The sequence below is a fragment of the Mesoplodon densirostris genome, chromosome 12 (assembly GCF_025265405.1).
Source record: "Mesoplodon densirostris isolate mMesDen1 chromosome 12, mMesDen1 primary haplotype, whole genome shotgun sequence".
Lineage (NCBI taxonomy): Eukaryota > Metazoa > Chordata > Mammalia > Artiodactyla > Ziphiidae > Mesoplodon > Mesoplodon densirostris.
In genome coordinates, this window is record NC_082672.1 from 48,152,628 (window position 1) to 48,165,927 (window position 13,300).

General features: G+C 37.8%; 1 protein-coding gene across 3 annotated transcripts in view; it reads left to right on the forward strand.

Moving 5' to 3' along the window:
• Nucleotides 1-13,300, forward strand: part of LAMA4 (laminin subunit alpha 4) — a 142,001-nt gene that overhangs the window by 102,234 nt on the left and 26,467 nt on the right. For all 3 annotated transcript variants that reach the window (XM_060114340.1, XM_060114342.1, XM_060114341.1), the window contains exons 17-24: nucleotides 1,921-2,037; nucleotides 3,608-3,787; nucleotides 6,121-6,260; nucleotides 8,664-8,840; nucleotides 9,514-9,659; nucleotides 10,099-10,261; nucleotides 11,141-11,274; nucleotides 11,740-11,911. In XM_060114340.1, coding sequence (XP_059970323.1) covers nucleotides 1,921-2,037; nucleotides 3,608-3,787; nucleotides 6,121-6,260; nucleotides 8,664-8,840; nucleotides 9,514-9,659; nucleotides 10,099-10,261; nucleotides 11,141-11,274; nucleotides 11,740-11,911 — 1,229 coding nt within the window. The remainder of the gene's footprint in view (nucleotides 1-1,920; nucleotides 2,038-3,607; nucleotides 3,788-6,120; nucleotides 6,261-8,663; nucleotides 8,841-9,513; nucleotides 9,660-10,098; nucleotides 10,262-11,140; nucleotides 11,275-11,739; nucleotides 11,912-13,300) is intronic.

The window sequence follows — 13,300 nt, forward strand, 5'->3', positions numbered from 1 at the left end:
GACTTGTTTAGATTTGTGCCAAGGTAGCCCCAGTTAGGGTCTATGCTACAAGTATATTTTCAAGAATAATTTTTTAAGAAAAAGACTAATTATCGAAACTGATGCAAGAACGAATAGAAAATCTGATAGAACTGTATGTACATACATGTGTATAATAAATCTAATCAGTAATTAAGCCCTCCCACAAAGAAATCTCAAGGCTCAGATGGCTCCACCAGTGAATTCTCCAAAACACTTAAAGAAGAAATAACACCATTAGTACATAAATTCTTCCAGAAAATAGAAAAGGAGGAAATACTCTCTTTTTTCTGTGAAGCAACAAAACTTAGATATCAAAACCTAAGGACGTTATAAACAAGGGAAAATATAAGCCAAATTCTCTCTTAAACAGAGATGTGAAACTCCTAATCAGGATATTAGCCAATCAAATCTAGCATACATAGAAATGGTAATACATGACCAAGTTAGGTTTATTCCAGGATTTCAATGATATTTTAACATTTAAAACATCAGTAGCAATTCACCACCACATTTATAGAACATAGGAGAACATTCATATGCTTATCTCACTACATGCAGGAAGATCATTTAACAAAACTCGCTACCCACTCATGTTTTAAAAAAACTCATAGCAAACTAGGAATAGAAGGAAACTTCCATAATCTAATAAAGAATAATAAAATAATATTCAACAAACCAATATTCATACTGAAATATTGAAAGCTTTTCCATTAAGATTGGAAATAAAACAAGGATTCCCCACATTATCAATTCAATGTGTAAATATCCAGTTTAATTCTATGTAAAACAATTAGAAATTAACTGTTTTTAAAATAACACCATTTGCAATAACATAAATTACCTAGGAATAAATCTGATGCAAGATGCTAAGATCTTTACACATAAAACTTTAATACGCTACTGAAGAAATTAAAAGATGATCTAAATGAGATCAAAATGAGAATTTAGATCTAAGGAAGAATAAATAAAAACTGTTCATTAAGTGGAAGACTTGAATTTGTAAAAATAACAGTTTCTGCCAAAATTTATCTATAGATTCAATATAATCTCAATTAAAGTGCGAGAACTGTATATACATATACAGGATGCTTCTAGAATTTCTTTGGAAATGGGGGTAGATGGGGGTAGGCAAGAATAGCCAGCACAGTCTTGAATTAAAAAAAAAAAAAACAACTGGAAGACTTAAACTACCCAGTATCAAGACTTACAACTGTACAAAAATTAAGACAGAGATACAAAAAGATATAAAAAATTACAATACTCTATCATTTCTTTTGAATAAAGCTTAAAAATAGACACAACTAACAGATGGAGATAGGATTCAGAATAGTGGTCACCTCTGGGTAATCATGGAGGTCCCAGGAAACCGTAACGGGCTAATAATGCTTTTAAAAATGCTTTTCTTGACCTGGGCGCTGGTTATATTTTGTGTTCAGTTTGTGAAAATTCATCAAGCCCTACACTTATAATTGTGTACCCTTTTCTAGATGTGTGCTGTGTATCAATTAAAATTTATTAAAACAATCAAGAAAAAATAATTAATCTTACCTAACCAGTTATCACCGTAAGTATAGATAGGTCTTTTCAGCTCTTTATCAGTCGTGCTGCTCGTGGTTGTTAGTCACAGCAGTGCTATATTTTTCAATCAAAAAAATTACCCATTATCTGTACATCCGTATGAGTTACTTTATGACATCCTAAATCACTCCCAAGCAGTGTTACAAGTTTTCTGCAATCCTTTACCTCTGAGTTGAAATGCCGCTTTGGTATTCTATGTTTATATCATATTCAGAATATTGCAGATGACTTAGTGGTACAAACCAGAATTTTCCTTGTTGCAATGGAGATTTCTTCCCTGGCATCTTTGCCCTACTTGTACTTTTTTTGGCTTCTTCACAGGCAATAACGAGGCAGTGGCTGACACCAGTAGGCGCGTGGGTGGAGCCCTAGCAAGGAAGAGTACCCTCAAAAACAGATTAAATGATGCCATTAAGAGACTGCAAGCCACAGAGAGAGGTGAGGATCTCAGGGAGAACTTAAGGCTCATCTGTTTGTTCACTAGTATTAAGGTAAACCTTTGAGGAAAGAGTAGGTGATTCTTTGCTTATTAATCTTTTTATAAATAAATATTGCTTTCTGATGACAAAAGAAACAATGTTTATCTCACACACGCACACACATACACACAAAAGTCCTGGAAAATAATAAAAGCTGTAGTCACATCACCTAGGGGTGACAATTAAATTTGACAGCATTTTCCTCCAATCTTGTGTGTATGTGTGTGCGTGCACGCGTGCATATCAATGAGATCATGATGTTTATACTATTTGGTAACCTACTTTCTTGTGAACATCCTTTTTCATTAACAAATATGCCCTAATTTGGTTATTGGGTTTCTCTGGCCCCAGCAGTAAACAGCTGCTCTCTGTTACATGTCATGTCGTTCTTATAGTGCAAGCAGGGAGACCACTGAGCCAGAGAGAAAAACAAGAGCACTCATGCTGCCTAATCTGGAACTACAGTGGTATCTTAGAAAGATGTGATTGGGCGCATAAGTGCCTTTCCCGGCATAGTGAAAGTTAACACATTGCTGCTGGTTGTGGTGTTTCACTACACAGAGCAAATTCAGCTACAGAACTACAGGATGCAAAAGCCCTGGCCAGAAGGGTGCATCAGCATCATCAGAGCTACCACATGCTAAGCACTGGGCTGTATTTTACAAACATTATCTCATGTGGGCAAGTATTGCTGTTGCCTTTAGGCTGATGTGAACCCTGAAGCTTGTCAAGGTGGGGGAACTTGCTCCAAAAGGCACAGCAACAAAAAGAAGCAGACCCAGGATTCAAAGCTACATCCATCAGAGTTCAGAGCATGTGGGGTTAAGTTAAATGTTTCTCCAGTTAAAAATAATTAAAGCTACAACCTCACCTGAGTGATTTTTAATTGTTTTTATTACAGAAATAATACATGACCATTATAGAAAAATTAGAAAATATAAATAAGAAAAGAGAAAGAAGAGAAATCTTTTATAATCTCATTACCCAGGAAAAAACCATTTTGTTGTAAACATATTTTTATTTTAAATATATAACAAAAAAATTTTCACTATAGATCTCTTTTGAAACTTGCTTTTCTTATTCAAAAATACTTTTACTTCTGTACTAGAGCATCATTTTTATGGCAGAAGGTGTCCCACAAAGAAGAAAGTGATATTTACAATGCATTTCAGACATAGGCATTTTATGAGTTAGTATCTCATATGCATTTTCTATAGCTTCCTCACCAGGTCTCTAACCTGAAGAAATACTACTCTTTTTTTTAAATTTCCCTTTAATTTGGAAATGTTTTAAATGAACGACATGATTTTAATGAGACTTTAGAGTTTTTCAATCTCACTTGTTAATACTACTTACAATATTCTAGTGCACCTGACTTATACCACAATTAACATTTATTTAAAGATCTCGGTTTGGCTGAAAAGCCTGAATTTGAGGTCTCTTTCATCCCAGTGATGAAATGGATATTCATGACCCCATCAAATGTCCTACTTCTTTGCAAAGTAAATGTCCTTGTGCTCTGTGTGAAGGTGACGCTCAGCAGCGCCTGGGTCAGTCGAAGCTGATCACCGCAGAAGCTAACAAGACCACAGTGGAAGTCCAGCAGGTAGCCGCCCCGATGACTAACAGCCTAACCAACTGGTCACAGAATCTTCAACAGTTTGACTCATCTGCTTACAACACTGCAGTGGACTCTGCCAGAGATGCAGGTATCACTTAGTAACTTCACAATTTGCATCCAATTGAGGAATTGGCCATTAAACCCTACACATCTTTTGTTAAGAAGCAATTTTTTTCATTCAAGTTTTAGATTGGAATATTGTAGAAGTTAGCTTAGAAAAGGATAAAAGCTTTTGCTCAGTTCACCTATCAATATATATGTATGTGTGCGGACATAGGAAATATATGTATTTCCCATAAATAAACACCAGACAGACTGGTTGAGTCAATTTTTTTCTGTGTGAAATAATGGTAACACTTGTTTTTATCAATGTAAGATTGATTCTTTGGGGAAGAAGGGCAATCACCTGTTAGAATAAATATGTTAACAAAATATTGGTTTGCTTTTAGGAAAAAAGTTTACTAAACAGCACTGCTGTTACTAAACATCATGCTTTTTCCTTACCTGAGTAAAGCAGGTTATTACCAACAAGTACTGAATATGGCCAAATAGAACTTTAGCTTCCCATTAAGAAGTAAAGTCTGTTGGCCAACTTTAATATAAATATATAGTAATGAAGATGAAATATGTTGATATCTATCTAATTAATTTAGTTATACATAGATATTAAAATCACATATTACTTGAGAATTTTTTTCCAGTCTCATATTTTTATTCCATCTTTTCGTACCTCCTAAATATCAATGTCTTTGTCATGATTAGAACTTCCAGTTCTCCAGAATGGTTTTGCAGACCATATTCCCTTCACTTCCATCTGGATTAAGAACCAACTTTTTAAATCCACGTATGGATTTGTCCATCGCTAGAAATTTTATCCCAGGGCACAATATCCATTCCTGTAACAGGAAGATAGCTCTTTCATACTCATCTTTTAAGTATATATTCATGAGCCCTTCATGTAACCACTCAATTTCTTTTGAAACTTAATCTTTAAAAAATTTGCCTACATGATATCCAGTATTTACATTTGTAAAGATATTGCCTCAGGAATATTTACTAAATGGGTGTTAATTTTTTTTCCTCCTTGTTCAGTCCCATCAGTGATTCCAGTAACCATCTAGAACTAACACTGATTGTGTGCTTTCCTCAAATAGCATTTTGTGGTTCAAAACAAGGTAAATGAAAAAGCATACCATAATATGAGACTTCATAAAGACTCTATAAAGTGGCTCCCTTTCTCTGAGAGAATTGAGGGTAGAGGAACCCTGTTTTGTACACATTTTCATAATCAGCATTTAATGTAATGCTTTAAACATACTTTATTGCCTCTGATGTTGAAGACTATTATACTATAACAATAGCCATTTTATAGCATAGCTATTGTGGCCAGGGATCCAAATAACAAATATTTACCGCTGTATTAACAAATACACTAAATGATAGTAGCTATTATTTACCTGATTTCATTCCTTTTGCTGGAGAAGCACCTTGTTTCCTAAGTACAGAAAAGAAAAGTTTCCTGGGTCCTCACTGACATATTCTCCTGAATCTGAGTTTAGTTTGGCTCCAGGAAGAGGCTTGCTTTTGTTCAGCTGCTAATGCTCAGTGACCATGCCCTACCCTTAGATAGGAGTTTGCCCAAAGATATTTATGTTCAAGTCCAGTGGTTCTCAAACACTAGTGTGCATCGGAATCACCTGAGCCCCACCTCCATGTTGCTGGTCTGGGGACCACACATGGAGAGCCAGTGCTCCAGTCCATGAAACTTTGGAGAAAGTTACGGCATTCTCTGTGTCTGGGGTTCTTTCATCAAGCTGTATCCTTATGATTTGTGCTCTTTTCTCTGTGTGTGTTGTATATCCCCCCTCCCCACACAACAAAAAGGAACCTAAGAAGTCAGTAAGATCTGCTCCTACCATCACCTTTGTCTGGGACCATAAACCTTGGCGCAACTGCCACTTTTCTGGTTGCTCCCTTGTTTCTTCCATCTAGCTCTGCCTCTGCGTGGACCACTGCAGGGGCACTCTGATATGTGAACAGGCATTTTGGAAAACAAGATGCCACCTCCTTTTGCCCAGCATTCCTTTTGACCTGTTATATCAGTTATATTAGAAATGCAAGCAGAATTTGTGCTATATAGTGAAATGAACATCTGCATATTTCTCATGGGCCCTGCCCTTTAGAAGTGTACATTATATGTCAGCTTGCTCTGCATACAATTTATAGTTCAATATGTATTATAAGTGTCACAAGGTAGGAACTGATTATGCTTTGGGCTTAGCTACTAATTTTTCAGAATTAAAAATAATTTCTTATAGTTCTACCAGAAGTAACCATGTATTTGTTGTCTCTTCATCTCATTCCTGAAGTAGACTTAATACTGAGTTATCTACTCAAGTGATTAATTTTTATTAACTGCAGTTGGAAATCTGACAGAGGTTGTCCCTCAGCTCCTGGATCAGCTTCGCACAGTAGAGCAGAAGCGGCCTGCAAGCAACGTTTCTGCCAGTATCCAGAGGATCCGAGAGCTCATTGCTCAGACCAGAAGTGTTGCCAGCAAGGTAACCAGTGAAAGAAGTCGTCATCAGTCACTGGGTGATAATGATAGCGTGAGGCTGAGCTCAGGCTCCTTGGGCAGCTTCCAGAGCTGGAAACTTTCTACTATATTATCCAACTTGGTCGTTCTCAGCTCCATGCGTTCATTAGAATCACATGAGGAGCTTTGAAAACCAAACCAATTCCTGGTCCCAACCTCAAAGCAATACTCATGCTCTCTAGAGGAAGGGCTCAGAACCTGTATTTTTTTGAAGCTCGTCAGTGATTCTAATGTGTAACCAAGATTAAGAAGCACACATTTAACCTAGTCAACAAAGATCGTAGAGCAAAAGGAATCAAGGAAAGCCAACCCCACTAAAAGACTCAATTTTATTATTATTATTATTATTATTCATTATCCTAACAGCTCTCTTTGTGCAGTTACTATATGGAATAATCTTGCTCGTCTACCTCTTCAAAGAATTCTCTAGTGCAACATAGATGATACGAAGCTTTTACTGACCTCTCTACAGGCTTAACACATAGCAGCTAAACTGAACAATTTCAACAAAGACCCCATCCTGAGATGCTATACAGAAGCAACACAACACCATAACTAGTGCCAGCATTGATGGGAAATATCCTGACACAGCAATTAACATTTTCAGTGTGGCAAAACGTGGCTTGTTCTTGGCCCCCTTTCTAATTTGTTTTTTATTAATTTATAGACCAGCATTATTTTTTACAACCAAATTATATGGTTTTATTTTTTCAATTGAGAGTCAGCCTGAACAGACTGTTGGTCCTAATTACTGACAGAATTAAGAACTGGAAATCAACTATTTTGTAATGAAGGAAATTATTATTGGTAAATATACCCAACTTTTTTTTTTTTTGCGGTATGCGGGCCTCTCACTGTTGTGGCCTCTCCCGTTGCGGAGCAGTCTCCAGACGCACAGGCTCAGCGGCCATGGCTCACAGGCCCAGCCGCTCCATGGCATGTGGGATCCTCTCAGACCGGGGCACGAACCCGTGTCCCCTGCATCGGCAGGCGGACTCTCAACCACTGCGCCACCAGGGAAACCCCCACCTTTTAAAAGATATATGATAATTGGTCCCACACCACAAATCACCTTTTTTAGATACCTTGAAGAACATTTCAAAAAAGATTTATCGTCAAGAAATGGCATTTCCAATGCTAGGTTTCTGTGAATGCCTTCTGGTAGCTTTATTTCTATGGGGTAGAATTTGGGGGCCTTAATCACCTGAAACCATTTTCTGAAGAGAGTCTTGGCAATGCCTTTGGGGCCCACACAGCTCCCCAAAGGGAGATGCTTCCTATGCATATATACATCTTTTTCAAACTCTCACTTTTTACAAAGGAACTTTAATCCCATACACTGCTTGATTGTTCATTAAGATTTATTGTCCTTTACTCAACTGGCAACATAGGACAGCTGCACTCAGAAATATAATCTTGAACTCACTGACCATCAGTATTAATCAAATTAATATTAGTCAATTATGTAATACATCTACTTATTCATAAATATTTGCATAAATGACATGAATATACACAGTCCATCTACTTATTAATACTCTGAAAATCACCTCGAATCAGACCAGTTCAGCACGTTATATTGGGCCTCTTAGAAATGTATTTACTAAATCCTGCTTTGTTGTGATGCCTTTCTAAGGATCATTGTAAGAAACATCTTAATGAACTCATCACTATAGTTATTATAATGATAAAGCCAGGCACTGGAAAACACTTTATAGTTATCATCTTGTTTCATTCTCAAAACAAATTTATTGTCCTCATTTTACAGATGAGAAAACTACAGGTTAAGTGATTTGCTCATGGTTCCATAGCTAGTAAGTGGCAGAGCCAGGTTTTAAGACCCCATCTAAGACTTCAGAGCTGGCCTCTAGACGCTTCCCAACTGTCCAGACATGGTCAGGGATATTGCTCACAGCCTCACCCCATGCTCCTCTTTTGAAGACCCTAGGGAAAAGGTCCTAGCTATATTAGTACCCAAGATTAGTTATTATTCTCCTGATCAATTAGTTGTTAATTTTATGGGCCTTGTGAATGGTATAACTGACCAAGTATCCCTTCAAGCTGTTTAGTTCACCTTAACCAAATATGTAGTTCATTGTGGAATGCATATTTATCTTCATTCTTAGACCTACTTTGTCACCTTTTTGTTCTGCTTTCTTTCACCTCACTTTAAATTTAAACTATATTATCTTCCTTAAATCCTTTCTCCAAAAAGTTGAGGACATAAGTAAACAAAAGCTTGGAGGTCATGGGTAAAGCTCAGAGACCTCATAAGGAATGAGGGAAGCCCATTGAGAACCATGGGAAAGCACTATGCCCATTTCTGCGGGGCACTTTTAATGGAATAATTTTAATGGAATAACTCCAGATCCAAGTCTCCATGATGTTTGATGGTCAGTCGTCAGTCGAAGTGCATCCCAAAGCCAGAATTGATGACTTAAAGACCTTTACGTCCCTGAGCCTGTACATGAAGCCTCCTCCTGTGAAGCAACCAGAGCTGAGTGGGACTGCAGATCAGTTCGTCCTATACCTCGGAAGCAAAAACGTAAGAGCACGTTGTTGTAAATGATGGAATAATGTTGAAAGGAAAGATAAGTGCTTTTTCTCTTGCCTTAAAACAAAGTTATCTGTGCAAATAAACAAAATTTCCATTCTAGCACCTCAAAAGGTATAGACCATTTTAAGGCCAAGACTAAAGTAGTGACTTTGGGACAAGTAATTCCTTCTCTGTGTGGGATATTTCTGTGCTTTCTTCATATCGGCCTCACACTGCTAACTCTAAGGAGTCTGAATGCAGCATTTCAAAGACACCCAGAGTACAGAGGCCTATTATGTTTAATGCTGAACCCTGCTTTGAAGGTGCATAGCAATCGGTATTGCCAGGCTGCATTATATCCCCAGATTAACCAAACAAGGTTAGCACACTCCTGGCAGCCATCAAATGTCCACAAGCCCACAGTTGCTTGCCTTCCTGCCCAAGGTATATTTGGACAGGCATGGAGGGATCGGGGGGAGGGGCAGCACACTGATGCAGCCCCAGGGAGGCTGCAAAGGACGAGGCGCTGCCCAGTCTAACAGGCACTTTGGTAATAATTCAAGCCAGACATGCCTTATATACAGCCAAGCATCTGGATTGCTAATTGTCTTTTAAAGAAATGAGAACGAAAGATGATATTCATTCATATGGATTTTACTTAAGAGACTTCTTGACATTTCAGGCCAAAAAAGAGTACATGGGTCTTGCAATCAAAAATGATAACCTGGTGTACGTTTATAATTTGGGAACTAAGGATGTAGAGATTCCCCTGGACTCCAAGCCTGTCAGTTCCTGGCCCGCTTACTTCAGCATTGTCAAGATGGAAAGGTAAAGTGAATCCGTGACACAGGGCTCATCTGCACATTTCATTAAAAATCTATTGAATGCACTCACACGTGCACACACACACACACACACACACAGTCTTTCTATGGATGTTGCTCCTCTTTCTCCCATTATTCCTGTACTCCTTCACAGATACCTTAGTGGAAAATAAAAAAATTAGAAAGAATAGTCATCACTTCTAAAGAGCAATCTGATTTTTAGATTTTATTAATCTGGCCAATCCATGAATTGATTTCAAGATGGAATGTCTTTTTTCCCCTTCCCTTTGATTGTTGACATTCTATAAATGCCTATGAAAGTGACAAAATCAAATCACCAATTCTGTGATGAAGGGACATTCACATTTTGACATTTAAAAAAAAAAACATATTTTCTACAAATTATCTGGCTAATAAAGAGTGAAAATTCTTTATCTGAACAGGGTAGGAAAACACGGAAAGGTGTTTTTAACAGTCCCAAGTCTAAGTAGCACCGCAGAGGAAAAGTTTATTAAAAAGGGGGAATTTGCGGGAGATGACTCCTTGTTGGATCTGGATCCTGAGGACACTGTGTTTTATGTTGGTGGCGTGCCTTCAAACTTCAAGGTGAGCTATCCAGCTATATTTTGACTTATTGCAAATCTATAGTGATTGTTTTTAGAAGTCCATAAAGCCTACAGTGGTTCGGGGCTTGGATGGAAACCTTAATATCTTTTAAAAAAGAGTTTAGCTCAGTGGGTGGTAGAATTCTGAATTAGGATCTATAAATCTGCTGCTTAAATCTGGTCTGTGCTACCCATATTTTCATAGTGTCAAATACTTTCAAGCTATATCTAACACTTGAATATCAATTTATTTCATTCTGATACATGCATATGTAATTAATTACCCCCACCTACTGCAGGAATGTCTGTACCTTGTGGGTTTATAGCTAGTCTTCAGGTTCACAGACGACAGTTTCAAAAACTCAGTTATCTCAGCTAATATACAGGCATGAAATGAAATACCTAGGATGAGGGAGGGGGTGGGGTCTAGGAGGGGAGATGAGACCTGTTGAAAGGCCCAGGAAAGGCCCAGGAAGACAGGGAGTTGATCTAGGATTTCAGTTGCAGAACTACTACTCACTAGTGAGAGGCACATTATTGAACCTCTCTGAGAATTACTTTCCCTCTCTTTATATGAGGACAGGAATACCTACCTCACAGAGCTGGTGTAAGGATTGACTTTGGTCATGAATCCACAGTCAGGTGTGTGACTGGCACATAGTATATGCTCAATAAGCCCCACCCTCTCTGCTAAGATACGGACAACTGAAAAATCATTGTTATTCTAAATGGTTTAGCATAGAAGAGACACAGACTCGGGTCTAGAAAGATATTTCTGTCAGTGGGAAGGTCCCCTTGACCTACTGCTGTCTCACTGCCTGATCTGTGTGGACTGGATGAGATGTGGTCACGGCACAGTTGACTTCACCTTGTTTCACAGCTCCCTGCCAGCTTAAACCTGCCTGGCTTCGTTGGCTGCCTGGAATTGGCCACTTTGAACAATGATGTGATCAGCTTGTACAACTTTAAGCACATCTATAATATGGATCCCTCCAAATCAGTGCCCTGTGCCAGGTAAGAAAGTGTTAAGAGTACTAAAAATTTGATAGCCATGCAAGAGCTGCAGATGAGACAAGTGTGGGTAAATATTCAGGTTTTCAATCTTTTTGGGGGGGGAAACCAGTTTTGAAACTGCATAATAGTCATGGCTGCACACAACTTTTCAGTTCTTCTCTACCATAATGAGCATGCACTATTACTAAAAGTGTTAAACTACTTGTTTGCAGCTTTGGTTTCAGATTCCAGAGACTGGGGTCTCACTGGAACCTTCTGTTATCTTAGCACATAGGGTAGAGAAAAAAAATCCATTACAAACAATTTGTTTAAATGCTTCTTTGTGTCTCCCATGCAGACATCAGGACTTCATTTAAATGCTATTAAGGCCCATGAAAAATGTCGTGAGAATGGGTTAAAAGGGCCTCACTTGAAGAGCATAACAGAAGCTGTCATATTCATATGATTCTTGTATTTTTATTTCAGAGATAAACTGGCCTTTACTCAGAGTCGGGCTGCCAGCTATTTCTTCGATGGTTCTAGTTATGCCGTGGTGAGGGATATCACAAGGAGAGGGAAATTCGGTCAGGTGACTCGCTTTGACATAGAAGTTAGAACACCAGCTGACAACGGCCTTGTGCTCCTGATGGTCAATGGAGTGAGTAAAAATAAAAATCCTACATCTTCTCCCTTAGTGCCTTTACTTTCTGCCATGCATGTTTCTAGGAACCTTCCCAGGTTGAGTGTGTCATGCCATCAAACTGAAGTTTTAGCTTAGAAAGCAAAATTGGGTTTTTTTCCTTCAGGGAAATGATGTCAGCAGTAAGTAAAAGCAGCCATGAGATGCATTTCCCTACAGTACGTTTTTGGATGTATATTAAATATAACCCCTATAATAAACTAAGGGAACTTTAAGGAAAATCAGCACCAAGATCTAGGCGAGCATGTGTCTACAGAAATTTAGCGCTGACTTTTTATTTTTTATTTATTTATTTATTTTATTATTTTTTTTTTTTTTTTTTTGCTGTACACAGGCCTCTCACTGTTGTGGCCTCTCCCGTTGCGGAGCACAGGCTCCGGACGCGCAGGCTCAGCGGCCATGGCTCACGGGCCCAGCCGCTCCGCGGCATGTGGGATCTTCCCGAACCGGGGCATGAACCCATGTCCCCTGCATCGGCAGGCGGACTCTCAACCACTGCGCCACCAGGGAAGCCCAGCACTGACTTTTTAAATCATATGCCCTAATCAGTTAAAAAGAAGTTTGCATGCTTAATATGTGTGTGTGTGTGTGTGTGTGTGTGTGTATATATATATATATATACACACATATACATCTATTTATTAATGATATACATATACTACATATGAAAATAATATTCAAAACTAGGAAAAGGATAATTTATATAAATACTGAATAAAAATAAATACAATTTTAAAATAAAGATGAAGTAAAATTAATTTTATTTTGCTAATGATACAAGAATTATTAATGGCAGTGTTAGTGAGAACAGTGTAATTAAACATGCTTAAGTATTTTTGAAAGTCTCATTAAACGCATTGTGATACAAGTTTTGTCCTGAGTCCAGTTTATTTCAATACTAAGTTTTATTGGCTATCATAACTAGACAAGATACCTCCTATAAATAAAAATGTAGGAAATATATGATTGGCTGTGCTTACTAAATCATGGTACGGCTATTCAGTCTCATTCACCAACTGGCAAAAGTTGTCTTTGAAATTCAGCTGGCACATTTTCATCTTTCCTGATGTCAGTTCTTGCAAGGTAATCAGATATCGTATCATTTTGTAAACTTTAACAAAGGAATTCAAGACCGTTAAAAATCTTCATTTGAAAGACTTTTAAACAGGTTAGAAATTTCTTGCTGATATGGATGTAGTTGTGATTTTTATTTCATAATAAGAATATCATGAGACTTCTTTAGTCTTCAGTTTCAATAATAAAGAATACAGTGTTATTTCTCAAATTCAGCTAAACCTTCTCTTTCATAATAGGAGACGCTCACGTCTTATAACCTTTTTTCTTCTC